The sequence below is a fragment of the Impatiens glandulifera genome, chromosome 1 (genome assembly GCF_907164915.1).
Source record: "Impatiens glandulifera chromosome 1, dImpGla2.1, whole genome shotgun sequence".
Taxonomy (NCBI): Eukaryota; Viridiplantae; Streptophyta; class Magnoliopsida; order Ericales; family Balsaminaceae; genus Impatiens; species Impatiens glandulifera.
The window spans coordinates 146,417,440-146,441,937 of NC_061862.1; the positions used below are offsets into that span (position 1 = coordinate 146,417,440).

The 24,498-nt window shown below is 33.5% G+C and overlaps 3 protein-coding genes across 5 annotated transcripts; 2 read left to right on the plus strand and 1 right to left on the minus strand.

Annotated features, from left to right (window-relative positions):
* The first annotated feature begins 389 nt into the window (after positions 1 to 389).
* On the plus strand, positions 390 to 6,429 carry LOC124920041 (auxilin-like protein 1). 2 transcript variants are annotated; one of them, XM_047460431.1, is made up of 8 exons: positions 391 to 953; positions 1,464 to 3,531; positions 3,730 to 5,349; positions 5,431 to 5,520; positions 5,599 to 5,664; positions 5,778 to 5,867; positions 5,981 to 6,157; positions 6,254 to 6,429. In XM_047460431.1, the coding sequence occupies exons 1-8, from the start codon at positions 574 to 576 to the stop codon at positions 6,287 to 6,289; spliced, it is 4,527 nt and encodes a 1,508-aa protein (XP_047316387.1). In that variant the 5' UTR covers positions 391 to 573; the 3' UTR covers positions 6,290 to 6,429. The 2 variants fall into 2 exon arrangements, with proteins under 2 accessions (XP_047316386.1, XP_047316387.1); XM_047460430.1 differs by having other exon boundaries at positions 390 to 953; positions 1,464 to 5,349.
* A 314-nt stretch (positions 6,430 to 6,743) lies between these two features.
* Positions 6,744 to 8,562, minus strand: LOC124912353 (ornithine transcarbamylase, chloroplastic). Of its 2 annotated transcripts, none has more exons than XM_047452972.1 (5): positions 8,278 to 8,562; positions 7,679 to 8,016; positions 7,472 to 7,603; positions 7,086 to 7,361; positions 6,744 to 7,014 (listed from the first exon to the last, which is right to left on the minus strand). In XM_047452972.1, the coding sequence occupies exons 1-5, from the start codon at positions 8,501 to 8,503 to the stop codon at positions 6,832 to 6,834; spliced, it is 1,155 nt and encodes a 384-aa protein (XP_047308928.1). In that variant the 5' UTR covers positions 8,504 to 8,562; the 3' UTR covers positions 6,744 to 6,831. The 2 variants fall into 2 exon arrangements, with proteins under 2 accessions (XP_047308928.1, XP_047308921.1); XM_047452965.1 differs by having other exon boundaries at positions 7,679 to 8,019.
* Positions 8,563 to 20,817: 12,255 nt separating this feature from the next.
* LOC124912448 (AAA-ATPase At3g50940-like) lies at positions 20,818 to 23,450 on the plus strand. Its single transcript, XM_047453071.1, has 3 exons — positions 20,818 to 21,323; positions 21,391 to 22,013; positions 22,851 to 23,450. The coding sequence occupies exons 1-3, from the start codon at positions 20,963 to 20,965 to the stop codon at positions 23,220 to 23,222; spliced, it is 1,356 nt and encodes a 451-aa protein (XP_047309027.1). The 5' UTR covers positions 20,818 to 20,962; the 3' UTR covers positions 23,223 to 23,450.
* The last annotated feature ends 1,048 nt before the right edge of the window (positions 23,451 to 24,498 follow it).

Sequence of the window (24,498 nt, forward strand, 5' to 3'; positions counted from 1 at the left end):
TTTGGAGCTCGACCTTGTATAGTATTTAGTATAGTATTTAGTAAATAAGATTTTCGAGTTTTAAATTTTGTCAAATGAGTTCTAACTATTATAATTTTAAAAAATACGGCAAAAATTCTCGAAATACCATTTTATTAAAAAAAATCCGATAAATTAATTAGAGAAACGAAAATGATAAGTTAAATAAGATAACATAATTTTTATCAATTTGAAAAAATTCTCGAAAGACGACACAATTCAAAGTTCAAACCTCGTTTATTGAAAATTGACTAAAGTTCGAGTCTCAAATAATAATTTCCATAAATATTTGGAAATTATGTTATTGTTTTTGGAAGAAGAAAGGGGTTATTAAAATGACGCCATGAATGTCTTGCTTCCTTGTTTGCATATTTCCAATCATTTCTCTCTCCATTGTCGGACTCTCTCTGCACATATTCTCCAAAGCCAGACGACACATCAAAGGACAGAGAGAGAGAAACTGTAGAACAAGAAGAAGAAGAAGAAGCCGCGTAAACCCTAGACGAACCCTTCTCCCCAACGGTCACAAATCACAATCTTACCACAAACACTACAATGGAAGCTCTATCTCGTCCTCCCCGTCGCAGAGATACATCATCGGCGACTCTCTCCAGGAAACTATCAACCACCCACAGCTTTTCCGCCACCGCAAAGCACGCTTACGATGGTGTTTTCTCCGCCCCCAACCGCGCTCCTTCTTCTCGTTCATCCGGAATCGACGACTACGGAGAAATCTTCGGCGGTTCTCGCAGTTCTTCGATTCCGGTTCTCGATCTTCCATCTCTAGATGAATCGGAGGTTTTGGTTAGCAACCGGAGCTCTAAGCTTGATTATTCAAATATTTTCGGTGGGTTTTGCAATGATGACGTTGCTTTATCATATGAACAACTGTTTCAAAAACCATCTGGAGCTAAAAATTCGCCGGAGGAAGGATGGTATATACTCTTCACTTTTATATGATCTGCTTTTTCTGTAGACAAGATTCTAGTTTGTATTGTTTCAGTTGAAAATAGCAAAGATTTTAGCTTTTCATGTCCTTTTATTGATGAATCGGTATGATTTTAGGGTAACCTTATTTGCATTGATTCTGATTTAGAGTTCTTCCAAGTTTGAACAGACTATGATGAACAAAATGTAGTCTATTTTAGCAAGTGATCTGTATGATTTCTACTTCATTTGTTGGATATCAATGTGTTTACTGTTTACACACTAGGATTCATTTGCAGATAGAAAAACATGCCTTTGAAGTTTTTGCGAATGACGACAATCTTGTTTCGTGTCAATCAGCTTATCGTTGTTTGACACGTGGATACGAGGATATTCGACGCCGACTGAATAATCATTAAGATTTTGTCTTTGGCAGTTATTAAATGTGAAAACAAAAAGAAAATGTTCGTGTCTTTTCTGTTTATGATAATAACTACAAATGGTAAACTTTTTCACAGTGCTGCAGCAAAGGAAGTATCATCATCATCTTCATCATCCCCTGAACGGTTGGATGAGATGAAGATTTCGAAAGAGACCCAGCAAGTTTCCATTGAAGAAGCATCGTCTGAACCTGAAGATGGTATGAAGCAATTTAACATGTCTTATCACAAAACAAGCCAACGAAACATTGAAATTAAGAGTGGAACTACTCACATAGCTCAGATGCATTCAACTCCTGGATATACTTGCTTCATCGATGAAAGTTCTTCCCTTCAGAAGAAGACAGTAAGTGATGAGCATCCCGAAAAATCTCAAAGTCAGCCAGTACAATCGAAGGTATCACCACTGTCCAATCTTGGTGCCAATTTAGTTGACAATAGAAGACCACACAAGAGATCGATGACAGCAGACTTTAAAGAGATTCCTAAAAGAAACTTTTCAAAAGAAGGTTATGCTGATTTTTCATCTTCATTGTCTGACGAGGAGGAGGTAGACTTGAATGCAACTGCTGCAGCTTCTGTGGCTGCTTTGAGGAAAGCATTAGAGACGGCTCAAGCAAGTATAAGAATCGCAAAGGAAATAATGGAAAGGAAGGGAGGTACCCAACGGTTTGAAGTCAAAAAGAAAAGAGAGGAGAAAATTCCTTCTAAGGACACTTTGAAAAATGGAGATGTATCAGAAAAGGAAAAAGCCAAGCGATATGGCAAATTCGTTCGCGACAATGAAAATTACAAACTTGGATTGGCTCGAGAACATGAGGCTGCAACTGCAAGCTTGATTAATCAAGAGACTAACAGAAGAGCGAAGGAGATGCAAACTACAGGTGATATTTTAGGGCAGACGAATAGAAATAAGAATTCACTTGAAGAAGCTTGTAAAGTGGTGGAGGTCAGAAATACCCCTCAAGATAACTATACTGATAACAAGCCAGTAGCAACTCACAAGATTCATGAGCTGGAGGACATTGATAAAGCAGGAATTTACCTGAAAGATGAAAAGTTGAAGGGCGAGCATAAATCGCAAACTGAAGAAAGTGATAGCAAGAGAATCGATAAAGCAGGAATTTACCTGAAAGATGAAAAGTTGAAGGGCGAGCATAAATCTCAAACTGAAGAAAGTGATAGCAAGAGAATCGATAAAGCAGGAATTTACCTGAAAGATGAAAAGTTGAAGGGAGAGCATAAATCGCAAACTGAAGAAAGTGATAGCAAGAGAATCGATAAAGCAGGAATTTACCTGAAAGATGAAAAGTTGAAGGGCGAGCATAAATTGCAAACTGAAGAAAGTGATAGCAAGAGAATTGATAAAGCAGGAATTTACCTGAAAGATGAAAAGTTGAAGGGCGAGCATAAATCGCAAACTGAAGAAAGTGATAGCAAGAGAATCGATAAAGCAGGAATTTACCTGAAAGATGAAAAGTTGAAGGTAGAGCATAAATCGCAAACTGAAGAAAGTGATAGCAAGAGAATCCGTGAGTTGGAAGTTACAGATTCAGTCAATCCACCAGATAACAAGTCAGTTGCAACTTACAAGGTTCGTGAACAGGAAGAAAATGATAAACCTGAAGTTTCTCAGGATACCATAAAAATGGACAAGCAAGAGGCTTCCCCTGAAGAAAGCGAGCCTGAAATTAACTTATGCCTGCCAACTGAAGAAAGTGATAAAACTAGGGTTTGTGAAGAAGTCACAAAATGGGCACCGGATGAATCAGAGAACTACACTGGTAGCAGTTTAATTGCAACTTACGAAGTTCATGAGATGGAAGGAGTTCCTCTGAATGAAGAAAAAACGGACAAGCAAGAAGCTTCCTTTGGACCTGGAAGATGCGAAGCTGAGATTAACACATGTCTGCTGCTAACAGCAGAGAGTAGTGAAAGAGGAATTATCCAAGCAGTCGATAAAATCGAGAAGAATGAAAAACTATCCTCTGAAGAGGAAGGATGCGAAAGAATATGTAAAGAGCCTCTACAAAGTGAAGAAATGAACAACAGAGAGTCTGATGAGAATAAAAATGATTTCTCTAGCCAGGAAGAATACAAGGAGTCTGTTGAGATCGGAGAAATGAACAACAAAGAGTCTGTTGAGATTGAAGAAATGAACAACAAAGAGTCTGTTGAGATTGCAGAAATGAACAGCAAAGAGTCTGTTGAGATTGAAGAAATGAACAGCAAAGAGTCTGTTGAGATTGAAGAAATGAACAGCAAAGAGTCTGTTGAGATTGAAGAAATGAACAACAAAGAGTCTGTTGAGATTGGAGAAATGAACAACAAAGAGTCTGTTGAGATTGAAGAAATGAACAACAAAGAGTCTGTTGAGATTGAAGAAATGAACAACAAAGAGTCTGTTGAGATTGAAGAAATGAACAACAAAGAGTCTGAGGAAAATAAAAAAGATTTCTCTAGCCAGGAAGAATACAAAGAATCTGTTGAGATTGAAGAAAGTGAGGAGTTCATTGATGAGGAAGTGAAGCTTGATAGTAGCAAGGAAAATTTCAGTCCAGAAATTCTTGAGAAGGAAAATATCGTAATGGATTCCAAAGATGGTAATGATGAAGAAGACCTACAAGAAAGCCGTCTGAAGGCAACTTCTGAGCTAAAGGGAGTTTGGAAAAACCGTTACCTCTCTTCTTGGTGGGGAGCCATAAGTGAAGCCATTACTAGTAAGGAAAGTAATGATAACGAGAGTGAATCGACAGGTGCTGGTGCTCTAAAGGGAGTTTGGAAGAGCCGATACCTTGCTTCTGAATGGGGAGCCAACAAAGAAGCCTGTGATGTTGAAGTTAAGGAAAAGGAAAAGGAAAAGGAAAAGGAAAATAATGAAATTGAGAATGGACTTAAAAATAAACTGAAAGGAACTACTTGTGAGCTAAAGGGGGTCTGGAAGACACGATATCTAGCTTCCGATTGGGGAGCCATTAAGGAATCTCATAGTTTGACCGATGAATCTGAAAAAATATCTGACCCGGATGAGACTGGGAGGAAAGAAGAAGAAAATAAGAACAATCAAAATCATGACACAGAAGAAAGTGAGACTAGTGTAGGAGATGAGTCTGATGATGTTGATGAAAGTGAAGCAGTTTTCGCGAAGATCCATAAATTTAAAGAAACTGTAACTAGACATGGTGATGGTGAAGATCCCGAGAAAGCATTACTGCGTCATAATGTTTCTACTGAGACCGAGAATCTTGAGAATGCTCATGATGCATTTACCAACCATATGAAAGCATTTATAGATGAAACCTTGTCCGAAGAGAATGGGAGTGGTTCAAATGTTGCCAATAAATTGGTAGAGCAGAACAATCTGGAAGCTGCTGCAAAAATAGAAGACCGTGGTCCTCAGAATGATGACAAACCGGAAGAAATTGATTCTACCAACGCTAGTAAAAAGAACCAAACATTGCAGAATGAGGATGATTCGGATGTCTCTTCCAGTTCTCGAGATGACAGAAGTTACGAAAGCTTTTCTGAAGAAACAGTGCCTAAAATGGAAGAAAGCAGAGAAAATCAGAAATTGCTTGGAGATGAAGCAAAAGAGGTAAAAGAAGGAAAAGAAGAGCATGTGAGAAGAAAAGCGGAAATGGAGCAGAAGAACAGAGATAGAATAGTTGTGGAAAGAGCAATTCGCGAAGCTCGAGAAAGGGCATTTACAGATGTTCGTGAAAGAGCAGAAAGGGCTGCAGTTGAGAGAGCTACAGCTGAAGTTCGACAAAGAGCAATGGCTGAGGCACGAGAGAAAATTGAGAAATCCAAATCATTTACTGGTAATAAAGCTAATGTAGAAGCGAGAATTCGAGCTGAACGTGCTGCAGTTGAGAGAGCAACATCAGAGGCTCGTGAACGTGCCCGTGAGAAAGTTGCATTATCACAGAAAGCTACTTCCTCCAGAGAATCGGCTGCAAATAATGTGAGCCTTTTTTTCTTACATTTTATCACTTTCTTGATTTACTGTTGGAATATAAATATATATTTACTTATTTGACTACAGGATCAACAAGCAACAGATATAAACAATGGTGAATCGGCTCAAAGACGAAAAGCAAGGCAGGAGAGGCACCAAAGAACCATGGAGCGTGCGGTATGTTCATTCTTTTTGGTTCCAAAACCTTATATCTAACTTTTCTTTTACTCATTTGGGCTGCTCGTGAATCTTCAGGCAAAAGCTCTTGCTGAGAAAAACCAGCGCGATCTTAAGTCTCAGAAAGAACAAGCTGAACGAAATGTAAATCAATCGATCTGCCATTTTTTTTTCCAATTATACCTTTGGTGTTCTTGACTTGTTGAACTCAAGATGAGCTATCTGAGTAATTTATGTTTGTTCATTTTATCTCCCAGAGATTTGCAGAGACACTGGATGCTGAAGTTAAGAGATGGTCAAGTGGCAAGGAGGGAAACCTTAGGGCATTGCTTTCAACTTTACAATATGTATGTCAGTTAACTTATAATTATTCGTCTGTTTTAAGAGATCAATGACTTAGTATTGAATCAAAACAGAATGACTTAGTATTGAATCATCGTGTATGTTTGTTTGGTTACAGATCCTAGGGCCTGAAAGCGGGTGGCAGCCTGTTTCATTGACAGAGATCATTACAACTGCAGCTGTTAAAAAGTCATACAGAAGAGCCAACCTTCATGTTCATCCTGATAAGTTGCAGCAAAGAGGTGCAAGCATTCAACAGAAGTATATCTGTGAGAAGGTTTTCGATCTTCTTAAGGTATTTAAGATTGATTGATTGTTGCAGACGACCAATTTTTCCATTTTCGCTTTCTTTTCTCCAACTAATTGTCAAATTCTCTTTTAAACTACACAGGCAGCTTGGAACAAGTTCAACTCAGAAGAAAGATGAATTTTGTTGAATCAATCATTTAAAACATTTTATTAGGCTTAATTTATTTTCCATTCCATAAAGGAATGAATTTATTAACTCTAAGTAGTGGATGAACCTTTTTTTATCATTCAAATATTCAAAGTTCTTATTAGTGACCCCAATTGTCTTCCAAACTAAGGGATTATTAGAAGTTTTTTATTCAAAGTTTTGTTAGTTTTTAAAGTTTTTTTCTCTAATTCTAGTACATATTCATGATTGACTTAAATATATGAATATAAAAATATCTAAATTTAATTAATCAATGTTTAAATTTGATAACATTTGCAAGATTATTATGCTTTTATATATAAAACTAAACATATATAACTCTTCTTCTTGATCTATCACTTAATCACATCATAATATACAATTAAAAGAAATATATATTTCTTTCAAAATATTTTTACTTAAATTAAAAGAAATTGATTATAAATATCTGAAATCAAATATTTATTTTAAATAAGTACATAATATATTAAATTAAGTGAAAAGTAATCTATCCAAAGAAAAACACAAAACACTTAAAAGCCAAGAACATGAAGCATTATAGCATTCTGTGCATGCATCCTATTCTCTGCCTGTGGGAAGACAATGGAGTTTGAAGCTTCAATGACTTCATCTGTTACTTCCACACCCCTCTCAGCTGGTAAACAGTGCATGAAATATGCATTTGGTCCTGCCAAATCCATCATTGTCTTATCCACCTGCAGCAAGGTTATATGAAATTAAGCTCAAATATTTTTCGAGTTTATATGACCCGATATGAAATGAATACCTGGAATCCCTGGAAAACTTGGCGACGATGAGCAGCCTCTTCCTTTTGGCCCATGCTAGCCCATACATCAGAATAGACAACATCAGCTCCTTTAACAGCTTCCTTTGGATCATTAGTTATCTCAATTTTGCTTATTCCAGCTTGTTGTGCCAATTCAACTGTCTTTTGATCTGGTTCAAAGCCTTTTGGACAGGCACAAACAAAGTGGAAAGGAATAACTGCTGCCAACAAAAGCCATGAATGAACAATGTTGTTTCCATCACCAACATACACAACCTGAAATCAATCAATCCATCCATCCATCGATAAAGTCGATTTCTTCATCATTCCTTAACTCATTTTAGATTTCAGATTGAATGAGATAAATCATTTATACACTAACTAACCTTGGTTCCTTCAATCTGCCCAATGTGTTCAATTATGGTGAGAGCATCAGCCATTATTTGACATGGATGATTATAATCTGTCAGTCCATTAATCACAGGAACTGATGCATACTTACCCAAATCAACAATATCCTACAAAAGTAAGAGAATTTTTCATATACCACAATAATTCTTTAACCAAAGATTGTTTTCATATGGTGTGTATACCTGATGAGCAAAAAGACGTGCCATGATCACATCATTGTATCGAGATAGGACACGAGCAACATCACGGGTTTCTTCTCGTTTTCCCATTTGGATATCATCTGGTCCCAAATATAAAGCATGACCACCAAGCAAGTTAAAACCTGTTTCAAATGAAACCCTAGTCCTCATTGAAGGCTTAGCGAAGATCATCGACATTGTTTTCCCCTTGAAAGGAAGATATGTTCTTTCACCCGACTTTATAAGTGCTTTCACCTCTTTTGCACGATTTAACATGTGCAATATAGTGGCTTTGTCAAAGTCATTAATATGCAGAAAATCTTTAGGTGATGACTCTTTTCCTGCTGAACATATCATCATCACAGTTTATCAAATCGTTTCAATTATGAAACAGCTTAGAAATTAATCAAAGAGAAAACATAATCAATTACATCTGAATCAACACATAAATCTTCAATCAGAAAATAGAAAAAAGGAACTACCCATCAACAGATTAACACTTGATTAGCACTAATGCATGCGTATCGAACATTTCTAACATCAAATTCTAAGATGGAAATTGAGATTATTATAAAAAATGAAATATTGATGGAAAGATCAACCTTTTTCGATGATTGAAGTTAATGGAGAAGCAGCAGAAGCGGAAGCTCGGCAGAAATAGGGTTGTCGTTGGATAGAAGTAAATCTGGGCAAGGAAGGAGCAGGTACAGAGCAAAAACGGGACGGTTCTTTCTTCAGTAGTTGACCGGAGAGTGATGAAGAAGAGGAAAGGAAGGGAACCATGTCCGGCGATGATCGGACGGAGGAGAGAGAGAAAGCAGCCGCCATAGCTCCGGTGAGAAGAGGAAACTAGTTGCTTTGATGTTGTGGACTGTGAGATGGACTTGGATTAATATTTTTAAGTTAGGTTTTAGTTTTATAGACAACATAAAAAACTTGAATTAATTCTCAATATACAAATTAATTTTCTCAACAAATATCCAAACTAATGGAAATTTTATTGTGAGATTTTATGAATAGTTTTTATGATAAAAGTTAATTTGGTTAGCTATTTGAAGCAGGGTATTGAATTCTGATTTATTTTGTGATCAAAATATTTATATTTTTTTGAGTTTTATTAAAATAGTTTATGGTAAATAGTTTTGTATTAAATTAATTTGGATATTTTATTGTTTGGTTGTGATTTTAGTAAATATATTTTATTGTATAAAAATAAATATTTGAATTCATGACTATGTTTATATGAATTGTGATTAATTTAGATATATATGTGAGAGTAAAGAGATATTTTGACCGGATTGTGAGTTATATGTCTATAAACTTAAAACGGTTAAAAATAAAATTAAAAATGATATAAGTATGTTATGAACTTTCAACCTAACAAAAACAAGTACAACCAATCGACCAATTAAGCTAATAATACTTTAAATTTTAAATTCAATACCAAATTTGATGATAATATAAGTTCAATTTTTTAACTAAATGATGCATAATTTTAAAGTGTTTGGATTACCAGAGAGCTGTTAATTTGGATATATATATATATATATGAGAGTAAATAAATACTAATAAAAATAAAAATGTTACATGTATGTTTCGAATTTGCAACTTAACAAAACAAGTAAAACACTTTAATCAAATGTGATTAGGATGTGGTTTACCGATGGATAATAGGCAGTAGCAATTGAAAATGGTTAAAAATATGAATCAAATATTTGATTGCCCAAAGTGTGAGGTTCCGATGCTAAATGTTAAAAATATGAATCAAATATTTGATTGATCAAAGAAAGTGTAAGGTCACGAGATTAGAGGTTCATTGGGAAAAAAAATATATGATGAGATATGTGAGAAGATGAGTTATTTTATCGAAGAGAATAAAATATGGAATGAGAGTTTTTTTTTATTTAATATATTATTTGTGATTTATTAAGAATTTTAAATATTGAATACATATTATTATAATTTTTTTTTTATTTTTTTGTTTATATTTTTATCCGTGTGCATCGCACGAGAATCTTCCTAGTATATCTAATAACGCTTAATCCTAAATTTGAAAGAATTGGTGGGTCACGTTGTGAGTGATTTGAATATTTTTATTAGATAAAATGAATCGGGTTGATTCATTTAAATTTAAAATTGATTCATGATTGCAAAATAAGATGGAACTCTAAATTTGAGATGCTAAGCCGTGCACTCAAATTTAAAGAAGCTTTCAAAATGTTCAACGAATACGATCCTTTCTATGATTGTTGCTCTTCAGAATAAGGCTTGGAGAATGCACAAAAGATTTGTTCATTGTTAAAATAATTTTGGACAGCAACACACATCATTTCAGGTAGTGAATATCCCACTTATAATTTGTTTATTCAAGAAGTTCAAAATATAAAATCAACCTTGGATGTGCATGTGAATAATGAGGATTCTTTTATTAAAGAATTGGCTTTGAAAATGAAGATAAAATTTGTCAAGTATTTGTTGATGGCTTTAGCTGCAGTGCTAGATCCAACCAAAAAATGTTAGCAGTTGAGTTTTGTTTTCCGAAACTTTATTCCCATGGTGATGCCAAAAAATATATTTCTAAGATTAAGGATACTCTTACTAACCTTTATGATGTCTATGTTGCTGAAAATATTTGTGAAAGGATTTCTCATTCACTACATTTGGAAAATCTTGGCTCTTTCAACTCTATTGCGACTCAACGCGATTCTTCATCCAATTGAGAATATTTTGATGCTTATTGTGTGGAAATTAAGACTTCAGAGCCTTCTTAATCAAAATTACCAGACTATCTTGAAAATTATCGTTTAAAGAAGGCTGAAATTTCCAAAGTTTTTCATGTTTAGATTGGTGGAAAATGATTAGACTACAATATTCAGTGTTATAAAAAATGGCAGCGGCTATTTTAGCTCTTTCTGTAAGTTTGGTAGCTTCTAAAGCAACATTAGTGCTGGGACGAGGGTAATTGATTCTTATCGTTCATCACTAGCGTTAGTTGTCTCGGGTCAATCACTCTCCAGATGAGTTGGGAGCTGGGGCAGCACCCAAAGACGGTGCAAAATTTTCTACGTGGAAGAGATTGGCTTTGACATTTGCATGGAGTGAAAAAATACGAGGGTAAGTTAAATTTCAATATTATTTATCTTACGCTAAAATATATTATTATTTAATTAATTTAGTTATTTATTATTTTTTACAGAGAAATAAAACTTATCAAGAAATTTGTCTCCCGATATCCAAATAATGTGTTATTTTACGTTCGACTGATTTAATATGGTATATGTCTGAACTTTGGACTTTGGAATTTGGATTCCATAATCTAAATAAACTGGTTGTTTTATGTTAGACTAATTCAATATGTTGTAGGTATAAACTTTGGATTTTGAAAATTTTTGTTGCATTTTTTTTTTTTTGGGAAAACGACTTAGCGTTATTTCATTAAAAATTCCCAAAAACGGGAAAAAAAACCACGAGTTTAAGAGATCATTATAGACAGGCCTAGAATGATTTTGAAGTCGTAACATTCTGAATAAAAGCTAAAAACGTAAATGAATTATCTGTTTACAATGCTTTCAATTCTAGTGAGTTTAAAAAACGGTAAATTCCAGTTCCTGCAGATATTCCAGTTCTGCTCCGTGCTTGGAATTCCTCTCCACGTTCCCGTGAGGGCGCTGCAATCCGATACAATATCTTTCCATAACTCGTCAATGCTCATGCGGGTTCTGTCATATACCCTTGCATTCCGTTCTTGCCAAATGTTATACACCACTGCTCCAAAGCCGCACTTGAACACGCTTGTTGCAAATCTATTTCCCTTGGCTTTGAGTAGTGCCGCTTCTTTGATTTCATTCCATTCGCTCGGGAAACTGATCAGCTCCAGGATTTTATAGAATTTGTCCCAAAGCTCCGAAGCAATACAACAGCTCCCGAATAGGTGATCTATGGTTTCTTCATTTCCTATGCATAGAAGACAGCTCGCGTCCGGGATGCTCATATACTTACTGATACGATCACGTGTGTTGAGTCTTTCCCAGAAGGCGAGCCATAGGATGAACTGGTGTCGAGGGATAATCTTCGTTGACCATACAAGAGGAGCCCATTCTACTTTCTGCGCTTTTTCCCGAATTACCTCCCATATTTTCTTCAATACCAGCTTCCCATTGTCCTCAGCTTTCCATTCATGAATATCCGGTCTGTCGTGTAGTTGTATGTTACTTATATGATCAAGTATCCTCTTTTCTTCTGGAATTCTTCTCAAGAGCAAGTTCCAATTCCCGTATTTAATGTCTCTGATTTTCGCTTTTGCGTAGTCCCTTCTGATACGAGTATTTTGAAACTGCTCCTTGTCGATGATAGGCTGGTTTTCAAACCAAGGGTCGTGCCAGAATAGAGTGCCTTTCCCGTCCCCTAGTCGGATGTCATAAAGATCTGCAATATCGCTTCTTAGTTTAAGAATCTTTTTTAGAGACAAGCTCATACCTTCGTGAATTTTGCAGGTCTAGATGCTGGTTTCATGTTTCATAAATCTCGTATGCACCCATTTGATCCATAGTGACTCCTGATTGCGCTCCAAAGCCCACAGATTTTTGAAGGTTAGAGCCTTGTTCCACTCGATACAGTTCTTCAAGTCGATGCCTCCCTCGTCCTTCGGTTTGCAGAGAGCGGTCCATTTGACTTTCTTTCCTCCTCTTCCACTATTACCCCAGATAAAGTTTCTCATCAGTGTGTCGAGTTCCTTCATTACCTTCTTCGGAATGACCATTTGCTGCGCCCAATAGTCAACTTTGCCCATAACCACGGTTTTGATAAGTTCGATCCTCCATGCATAAGAAAGTTTTTTTGCTGCCCAGCCAGATATCGTGTTTTTTACCTTTTCAATCAGCGGCTTGCAGTGTGAGATCTCGATATGCTTCGCAGTTAACGGAATTCCTAAGTACCTTATGGGAAATCTGCCTTCCTTGATGCCCATGATGTTGAAGATGTCCTGTTTTGTTTCGTCCTTCACGCCTCCATAAAATGCCACACTTTAAGTGGAATTTGTTATGTTTTAAGTGGAATGGTTTAGTGTGTAATATTTAATATGTCATATTTTATGGAATGATTATGGTTTAGGTAAAATGAATGATTCTATATGTTTGTTCACTTTGTTGTGAACTTGTGATATATTGTAACTATTTTTAGTTGAGATAATATGTTTTAATTTTGTATATTTTGAGTCGAGTTCGAGCTTTATATTGAGTTAATCGAATCGAGCTCGAGCCGAGCTCTTGAGCTCGGTCAAACCCAAGATAATCGAGTCAAGCTCGAGTCGAGTTCGAACACTTGTTTTGAGTTTGAGTTCGAGTCTTAATTAAGGCACTCGATCGAGTTCGTGTAGTTGGAATTTTTTTGAGCTCGAGCTCAAGTAAACCTTTACTCGTTTACGGCCCTATCGGAGGGTGCATTATTTCTCTATCCATCACTCAGTTTTGAGTTGATGTGTCATTTTGTTCGGTCCGACATCCTATTTAGTTAGATCGATTTTTTTTGTCTCGTATATTTATAGTCCGAATAATACTCTCAATCGTCGGGGGTTATTTACTACTCATACCCTCCAATTTTGTTGGTGATCCTTTCTCGAGTTCGTGTTCGTCCCCTTCTTAGTAGTAAATGAGACGATTTAGATATGGAGTTTTTTTTTTATTTTTTATTACCTAATTTGATATTTCATATCAATGACTTCTTACATACATCCTCTCATTATTTGTATAAAATTTTTACTATTTCGGCCATATATGTAGATGATCCATTTTTATTTGGTAAGACCTTTTTCAGTGTTGCTTATCAATCCTCGGTTAAGGATAATATTAATTGATGCTCAGAATCTTTGGTATATATTCTTCCAACAACGTTTCATTGGTTCGTTCGACTTGCTTTACTGCAATAATCATAGTTCAAGAACTCAAATGAGTTCGTCTTTGGAGGAATCATCAATAAATCACATAATCGTTGGATCATTTCTAATAGGAGTTTTATTTTTGTAAATTGTTTATGCAATTTAATATTTAGATCATCAATTATTGATTTTAATTTTGTAGATGTTATCTTATAGAATTTGTTAACTAATTTCTCATATGTAACTCTATTTAATTTAATGAGATTAGTTTCTTATCAATATATATAAATATATATATATATATATATATATATATATATATATATATATATATATATATATATATATATATATATATATATATATATATATATATATATATATATATATATATACTTAACAAATTATAATTTAATATACAAGTTAAAAATTATTATTTATTTTATATTTAATATTAAATTATATAATTAATATATTGAATTTATTAAATATAATTAATATTTTAACCCAATAAAATTCTTATTCTACAAAAACCTCGAGATTCTAGAAATTCCAACATTAGTTTGCGTGTCAGATATCCTTTAATAAACATTATTTTAAAAATTTTATAGAAATATGTTTTGACATTTTGAAATTTATAACAATAATTAATTTTGATCTAATTTTAAATATTCTTTTAGATTTAAAATAATCAAATTTAAAGAAATATGTATTTAAAATAATTTAAAATAATTAATTTAAAAAATTATTTATTTAATAAGAGTCGCCAATTGATTTTTAAAATAAATAAAATTATACGTCTATAGAAGTATTTTTGACCAGAGTCTCTTTTAGGTTCGGTATTTAGTGATACTCGAGAGAGGGCTTTCACGTAATATCCTATATACATACCTATTTAAAACAGTCTCTACTTTATAATGTCTTGACTTTTGAAAATGAGTTTTTATTATATTTTATTTAACCAACTATTCTTCAGGTCCTACACATGCACATGTTTTTCTTCCATTTAGAATTTTAAAAATAATATTTAAATCCTGGTACCTGAGGCTGATGTCGACGACTAATGAGGAAAATACTTGAAAATATCAGTTTTAGGGTATTGCGATATAAAAATATATCCCAAACATGCCCATATCAAAATATTTATTATGAAAATATTCTAAAAATATTTTGAAATCATTTTCTATTTTTTTTAGAATTTTAGAAAATAGTTTAGGGTTCCAAAATTATAAAAATGAAACCAAATAGGCCTTATGACCGGCCATCTTAGTCCTATGTGTGATTTCTCTCGGTCATGGGCTAAAACCCTCGGTCCTAGGTCGGGATCTTCTTCAGAAGGGGTGTGGGAGTCCTTAGTTGGGATGCGACAATCCTTTGTCGGATGCAAAAATTCCTTAGTCGGGGCTCAATGAATTCTTCGGTCTTGGGCTAGCCCTAGGCTATATTTTCACGGTCCTAGGTGCGAAGAACCATCGATCTCGGGTTAGCCTTGGGCTAGCTTTCCTAGGTCTTGGGTGCAAGGGGCTCTTGGTCCTAGGTTAACCTTGGGTTAACCTACTTTGGTCATCAAGAACATCACTACATGTTTGATGTTTTTGACTAGGGCCTTAATCCATTGATTTAAGGGTATATGAAGCTTCATATGATCTCAATGATCATTTATAACATCATCCCGACATGTCATTCAATCGGGATGATGTCCTATTAACTCAAACCATTTTGAGGTAAAAAACGAGTTTTTGGTTTTAAAGCTTTAATGAAGCATAAGGGACTTGCTAATATATTTCTTTTGCTTCATATGGTTGAATAAAATAAAAAAATGAACACTAGTTGTTCGTTTTAACCAATTCAAAAATAAAATTTTTATTTTTATAAAATAAATTAGTTTTTGATTAATCATGATCGGGATGATGTAGAATTTGTTTAAATATGTTCCTAACATCCTTTAAAAGGTGTTGGAAGCTTTATGGGTTGATGTTTTTGAGAAATAACTCAATAATAGAAACTCAATTTTGAAAATTTTGAAAATTAAATTTGGGTATTTTTTATTCAGGTTGATTAATTCAGTTTTGTTTCAACAGGAAGCTTATAAATGATCATATGATCGTTTTCTAATCAAGAAATCAGATAATCGAGAAGTATATGAAACTAGTGAAATTAAAATATAAAAATTACAATTCAAACTTGTAATTTGAATTACAATGTGATTGGAAGCTTACTTGGTGTTGGAGAATGCTCCTTAACTCATAGAAGCTTCATGAATGCCTGAATTAGAACCTTGCATCCTTAATACAAAATTTTCAAAATTTCAGAAAAATCTTAAAGACCTTCAATGGCGGATTTATGTTCAGGGTAATTGAGGGCTTGAGAGTGGATCTCTTGCCTTCGGTTTGCCCATAGGAGACTATTTATAGCCTCCCGATGTTAGTTTGTTGAGCAAGTGGATCAAATTTCAATAAAAAAAATATCAATGACATTTTGTTTATTCTTCATCCAACTTGCCCGATTAGGACATGATGATGCCTATGATCTTAGGAGAAATAATCACCATGGTAGGTGATCATTTCAGCTTTCGAATTAGACGTTTTGGTAGACTAACGACGAAGTTCCATCTTTCAAAAATCAAGGATGGAATATGTTTTTATCATGTTCGTTGTCATGAAAAAGAAGACAAATCAGGTGAAATGACATTGTTTTGGGAGAAAAATCGAATGCGAGACGTTTTGTCTGTGTTTTGTCCACATTCCGTTGGCATTTGGGCATTCCGTTGTGTCTGGGCTAACGACGTTGATGCGCTCGTTTGGTGATCCGATACTGTGCAGAAGCGCATTTCTTCTATTGTAGCGGCTACGCGGTTGGCTGTTGGGCATTGGATGATAATTCAACGCTCATCCGAGGGCTGTGAGGTCTGCTACACTAATCTCTTCGGATTTCGACTACAACGGATTTTGGCCCTTGTCCAACCTTGGAGCTTGATTGAAATTGATTTTTTTCAATCCATTCTTTCTCCATTTTAAACCTACAAAATATTTTTAATAAATATGATATTTTTTTTACATTTTTTGGGTTTAATAAATAATTTATGTAAACAAAATGAATACAACATTTATCCTAAATTATTTATTTTAATTTTTTTAATTTTCTTAAAATTAATTTGAGATAAAATAAGTACAATATTTATCCGATTTTTTTTAACCATTATCTTAATTAATTGAGATTTAATTATCTTTCTTTTAAATAAAGTTGAACTAACATGACACCCGTTTAAACTCAAAGCGCTTACAGATGGAATCAAACCCGTGACCTTTTGGTCTCTTAAGTCGATTCTTACCACCGGGCTACCTTGGTGGGTTAATTGAGATTTAATTATCACAATAACTAATCTAATTAATTAATGATACTTTGAACTTAATTTTATTATTTTGATTTTATTTATTCAAAATAATTTATAAATTAAGTAACTACAATTTTAGTGCTTATAAATATATTAGTGTATGATTTTATAATGTATTTTCTTAGATATTAGTTTTAAATATTAAGTATTTAAATTTTAACTATTTGTTAATTTAATTTTTTTTTTATCTCTAAATATTTAAGTACTTAAAAAATTTAGAGATAAAATCTTAAAATTAAGATATGAATATTGAACAATGAATTTGAAGTATTTATTGACTTAAATATTTAAGTACTTAAAGTATTTAGAAATAAAATCTTAAAATTAAGATACAATCTTGAATTTTAAGTATTTAATGACTTAAATATTTAAGTACTTCAAATATTAAAGGATAAAATTATAAAATTAAGATATAAATATTGAACAATGTGTATTTAATGACTTAAATATTTAAGTAATTAAAATATTTAGAGATAAAATCTTAAAATTAAGATAGGAATATTGAACACTAAATTTTAAATATTTAATAACTTAAATATTTAAGAAGAAAAAAAGTTTGAATTAACCTAATAGAAACATTTAAATTTTAATTACTTAATATTATAATTGGTTTAATTATATCTAAAATGAATATATGAATAATACCCTTATATATTAATTAGATTAGTTAATAAACTTAATATATTAAATTAATAATTTATATATTAATTAATTAAAATAAATAATAATATATATTTTTAATATATATATATTAATTTATAGTTTATAAATTTAATATGAATAAATAAATGAGAGAAAATTTGAATATATATATATATAATTAATTTAGATATTATTACATTTTTTTTAGAACATGTTTAAAATTAATCTCTTTAAAATAATCTTATAACAATACAAATATGACGAACTATGATTAAAAATAAGAATATATATATATAATAATAATAATTTAAATTTATTTTGGTTTGTCGGATCGAGAGATATGGTTAATTTGAATATATATATATGTGAGAGTAAATGAATATTTGGGTTGAATCGTGGGTTGACCCGTCCATAAACTTGAAACGGTTTAAAATAAAATAAAAAATAATATATGTATGTTTTGAACTTGCAACCTAATAAAATAAGTACAATATTTAACCAATTGTGATTGGGGTGTAGTTTTCGAGATATAATAGGCTGCTAACAAATGAGAGTGGTTTAAAAATATAAATCAAATATTTGATTAACCAAAGTGTGAGATTATGAGGTTAAATGTTGATTGAGATTAGTGGTGATTTATTTTCCTAGGGATAAGAGAAGTGTGAAAGTGTGACTGAGATATGGTTTGTCGAGGAATAAGAGGTCAGTAACAAAATATCGCGAGGTCATAAGATTAGAAGTTAATTGAGATTGATGGCTGATTTGTTGAAGGATAAGAGGCGTGTGAAACTGTGATTGAGATTGGTGATTGGTTTTCTAAGGAATAAAAGGCGTTTAAAATGTGATTCAGATTGGTGATTGGTTTACTGGGGGATAAGAGACATGTGAAAATATGATTAGAATTGGTGATTGGTTTATCGAGGGATAAGAGACGTTTGAAAGTGTGATAGAAATTGATGGTTGGTTTGTTGAAGGATAAGAGACTTGTGAAAGTGTGATTGAGATGTGGTTTGCTAAGGGATAATAGACCGGTAATAAAGGATCATGAGGTGACGAGATTAGAGATAGATTGATATTGGTGGTTGGTTTGTCAAAGGATAAGAGGTGTGTGAAAGTGTGATTGAGATTGGTGGTTGGGTTGTCGAGGAATAAAAGATGTGTGAAAGTGTGATTTGGATTCATGGTTAGATTACCGAGGGATAAGAGATCGGTAACATTAGGATTAGTGGTTAGTTTGCCAAGGAATGTCAGTAACAATGGATCGTAAAGTCATAAGATTAGAGGTCGATTGTAATTGGTGGTTAGTTGCCGAGAGATTAAAGGCATGTAAGTGTGAAAGTGTGAAGTTACGAGATGAGAGGTCGATTGTGATTGATAATTTTTTTACCAATGAATAAGAGGTCGGTAATATTGGAATTGATTGTTAGTTTGTCAAGGGATAAGAGGTCGATTCAAGTCGGTAGTTTATTTGCCGAAAGATAAGAGAGGTTATGAAAGTGTGATTGAGATTGATGGTTGCTGGTTGATTTTCCGAGAGATAAGAGGCGTGTGAAAGTAATGAGGTCACGAGATGAAAGATCAATTGAAATTGGTGGTTGATTTGTCGAAGGATAAGAGACCGGTAACAAATTAAGGATCGTAAGGTCACAAGATTAAAGGTCAATTGTGATTGGTAGTTGGTTTGTCGAGGGACTAGAAGAATGTGAAAGTATTAGGTCACAAAATGAGAGGTCGATGAGATTAGTGGCTGGTTTGTCAAGGGATAAGAGGCCGATAAAATTGAGATTGGTGGTTATTTTGCTGAAGGATAAGAGATCGGTAACAAAAGATCGTAAAATTATGAGATAAGAGGTCGATTGTGATTGGTGGTTAGAAATATATTTGAATGAGATGTTGATTATCCAAAGTGTGAGGTCATGATATTAGAGATCAATTATGATTGGTGGTTGATTTGCCGAGGGATAAGAGGCGTCTGAAAGTATGAGGTCACGAAATGGAGAGGCCAATTGAGATTTTGTTGGTTGGTTTGATAAGGTAAGAGACGTGTGAAAGTGTGTGAGGTCACAATATTAGTAATGAGAGCTGTCCATTGAGAAAAAAAATATTGGTGGTTAAATGTGTGACTGAGATGGTTGGTTGACCAAAGTGTGAAAGTGAGGTCATGAGATGAGAAGTCAATTGAATTGGTGGTTGGTTTGCTGAATTGAGGGTAAAAAGGTCGCAGTAATAATATGAGATGGTTGAGGTACAAAATACTCGAAGTGAAGTCACTAGATTAGTATTGAGATGTTCATTGGAGAACATAAAATAGTGATGTTAAATATATGAATGAATTTGTTGGTTTAACAAAGAAGTGAGGGTAAAGAGGTTAATTATATGATGAGATGATTGATTTGTCAAAAATGATAGTAAAATGATGTTGGTACTCTTGAGATGGTTGAGTGCAGAAGTGATGTCAATAAATTAGTAATATGAGAGGTTTATTAGGTAAGAAATGATATTGTTGGTTAACCGAGAAATGAGAGTAAGAAGTCGAAGAGAAAGAGGTTGGTGCTGATGAAAAAAAAGTTAAATGAATGTGGTTTTATCAAATTTGTTATCTTTTTTTTAATAATAACGAAAACAACGATTAATAAGATTAATAAGATTAATAAGAGGAGTATGACGATCACTAGGTTGTCCCAACCATTGAAGCATCTTCATGTTCAAACCATAGCTGTTGACGACGAAAAGGATAATAAAGACGATGAAAACGATGATTACAAAGATGTGAGTATTGTTTATTTCAACTCTGTAAATGTGATTTTTATTTATTCTTGCAACGCAAAATATTATGCTTGTTTAATTAAATTTAGAAAAATAAAGTTGTGTTTTAGTAACTTGTTTTGGAGTACTTGTATATTATTTTTTTTACTTTTAAAATAAGTTTAATATTTTAACACTTAATTAAGTGATAAATCAAGTAACACTCACATGGTTAAATATTGAGATCTTAATTTTTGTTTTATTAAATAGGGTTTAATTTGACATAATTTCTTATCTAAATTCAGAAAAAAAATAAATCTGACTCAAACCAAACATAATAAAAAAAAATGCAACATTGTAAAAATCAAGATAAAAAAGGAATTTGTTTCTAATTCAAATTATCTATCTCATCTAAAAAACAAGAGATTATTTGAAAATGAATAACTTACTATAATACAAGTATAGAAAAGTAACTGCCCTAGTGGCGACACGATGACCCTCCATCCATCTTCCTCCATTTTCGGTGGGCCACTCTCAACCGCCATGGATCAATACACTACTCTAGAAACCTTCATCGCCGGCAACAACAGGTGAAAAAACCACCATTTTCTCCGATCATCAAAATCTAACAAAAATGTTGTTTCCAACCCTAACAATGCCATCAAACTTCACAATCCTCACAACCGCCGCATCACTCGCCACCTCCGTCATTCTAATCCGTTCAGTCGCCGCCGATCTCATTCCATCACAAATCCAAGATTACTTCTCTTCCTCCTTCAGAAACTTCTTCAATCGCCTCTCTTCTCAACTCACCATTATCATCGAAGAGTTCGATGGTCTAACCCTAAATCAAATGTTCGACGCCGCCAATGTTTATGTCGGTGCAAAAGGAACAATCCTTGCTCCCCGTACGATTAAAGTCTCAAAGCTAGACAAAGACGAAGAGTTATCTGTCACTCTTTACAAGAACCAAGAGATTATCGATCTGTTTCGAGGTATTTTGTATTTTGTCAAATCATGAATCATGAATTATGAAATTGAATCTGAATTATCACTCTGCAGGTATTAATCTTACATGGGTCCTTCATACTTCATCAATCAGAAACATTTCTGAAAGTAAAAGTAATAATAAATCAACTAGAACAGAGATTCGTTTCTTTGATCTCAGTTTTCATAAGAAGAACAGAGATGTAGTTCTTAAGGATTACTTACCTCATGTTCTTGAACGGGCTAAAGAGATTAAAGAGGAAAGAAAGGCAGTGAGGCTTCATACTGTGGATTACAATGGTACAGATTATTGGAGTTCGGTGGCTCTGAAACATCCGGCTAGTTTTGACACAATGATAATGGAGCAGGAGAAGAAGAAGATGTTGATGGAGGATCTTGATCAGTTTTTGAAGAGGAAGGATTATTATAGAAAGGTTGGAAAGGCTTGGAAACGTGGGTATTTGTTATATGGACCACCAGGGACTGGGAAATCTAGTTTGGTTGCAGCCATGGCTAATTATTTGAAATTCGATGTTTATGATTTGGATTTGAGAGAGGTTCAATGTAATTCTGACTTGAGGAGGCTGCTGATTGGAACTGGGAACAAATCGATACTTGTTATTGAGGATATCGATTGTAATGTAGGTCTGCCTAATCGTGAAACAGGGGAACGAACTATGAATGGCGATGATGACAAGGTAACCTTTGAGTCTTGGTCTGGATTTAGATGAGAAAACGTTTAATAAACTTATGGATTTATGTCTAATTGAGTAGTTATGTTCATAAGGTTATCTCCTCTAGATTCATATATGGAGAGGAGGTACGTGACAACAAAAAGTGTTTTCAAATAAATTTATTGAAACTCAAACTGTTGCAAAAAGTGTTTCTAAATGCGCGGTTGAGAAAACATCTAATCTATTTAAGAGATAGTATAGAAGATTAATCGGTAACTTTGATAGAAAGCTTTTGAGTCCGGGTTTAGATGATAAAACATCAATAAATGTGGATCATAAGGTAGGTTAGTCTTTAGAGAAATGATAGAAAACCTTTTGATTATGGGTCTAGGTTTAGATGAAAAAAATGTTAATCTTTAGTCTTTTAAGGAATGATAGAAAGTCTTTTGATTTTTGGTTTAGATGAATAAAAGTCAATGAATTTATGAATCTATCTCTAATTAATTTTTGATTCACAATTATTTCATATATATTCACATTATGGATAAGATATTTCACAAAAAAAGTGTTTCCAAATAAGTTTAATATTGAAACTCAAACCTAGTCTCAACAAATGTTTGTAAATGTAAAGAGATAGTAAAGAAGATAAAATCAATATATATAAATGTGCATAAGAAAATTTAAAAAGGTTCGGTTAACAATGCTTGCACCGGGTAGAGTTAGTTGTTGACGTCTAAGTAACCCCATGTCACAATATCTCTCTATTTATAATACACTCTAAATGGTATATGAGCTCATCACTCAAACACTATATATATATATATGCATGTATGGTTTTGTTTTACCTAGTCTCCATTGCAGATAACGTTGTCGGGGCTTTTGAATTTCATAGACGGTTTGTGGACAAGCTGTGGGGACGAGAGAATAGTTGTATTCACGACGAATCACAAGGAGCGTCTTGATCCAGCATTGTTGAGGCCGGGGCGGATGGACATTCACATTGAGATGTCTTATTGTAAGTATGGTGGGTTCAAGACTATGGCGAGTAATTACATAGGGAAAGAAGATCATCAATTGTTTGGAGTGATTGAACGGTTAATGAAGGAAGTTCAAGCCACTCCGGCAGAGATAGCTGGAGAGTTGATGAAGACCGACAAGCCCGGGCTTGCACTCGAAGGTGTCATCAAGTTCTTAGAAAACAAGAAACAACAACAAAATATAATTAGTAGTTAGACTTTTAAGATTTTTGTAATAGAAAAGAAACTCAATCAAGCGCGATTCTTATTTAAAGCACTTGTATTGAAGTGAGGGTCACCTAATCATTAGTAATAGTCCCTTATTATGTCTGACTTTGTTTAAGACATAAATTTGGAGGATTGTTGACAATGAAAGTTACCTCAAATATTAATGTTGTTGGAAACAATTGAAATGGAAAAGCATTCAAAATGTGATTAAGTTTGTGTTAGTTTAAGAAGCAATATTGCTTTGTTTGAGTTTATTTTGTGTGATTCTAATTTCTAAGAGTTTTTTTTAACACTTTTTAATTTCTTTGTTATTGAGTTTGTTGGTTACCAGACACTTATTTGGCATTGCCGACCCTGTAGTAAGCCCTCGGGCTAGGGCAATAGGGTAAGCCCTCGGTTAATAATTTTAAACATAAATGCTGAAGCATAATAGTTCAAGATAGAAACTTATAGTTTTTATTTGGTGCTTATGTGTTTAAATTTCATCAAAAACAAACATTTTATCAATTTTTTGAATAAGACCTATAACAACAACAACAAAAAAATCACTTTTTCCTATCGGGACAGGGGCAGGTCTGTTATCATGTAAGAGGCTTTCAGTTGTATCATCTCATCAATTAACATATTGTAAACTAGAAGCTTTCAATTATATTACAACACAATATTCATCACCTTTGAACTTTGTTAGAGAAGTCCATCATATATTCATATTTCTTTTCAACAAGATAATACACAAGAACTCCGTTAAGATGAAATACCATTTCCTATTGAGTCTCGTTACCTCCTCCAAACATAACTAATCGACCCCCATATTATGAACGTTAACAAAGGCTGTGGGGAGCGATTTTTCCGGCCATATGCACCGAAGAACAATATTATCTTTTTTTTTTTTCAGAAGTTAATTGGTTAGTTAGTAATTGTTAATTTAAAGGCTTAAATGTTTATAATCTAAAGTGAGAAAAAATTTAACTTTCATTTAAAGTCTAGGGAAAAAACTTGATTTGTATCACTATAGAAGGTGAATAAATTATAACAGGCTCCTATATATATATATATTTTTTTTTCTGAATTCTCTCTAAATTCAATCAAATTTCCACATGCTGTTAGTTTACATTTCGATTTCTTTGAATTGCTCACACATCGACTAGAAAAAGAACATTTTGGATGGAATATTGTCCAATCAAATCCGATTCTTAAATTTTGTAGACACCATCATCTCAACCAAGGGCGGATCCACGTACGTGTCTATCTGGACTGTAGTCCGG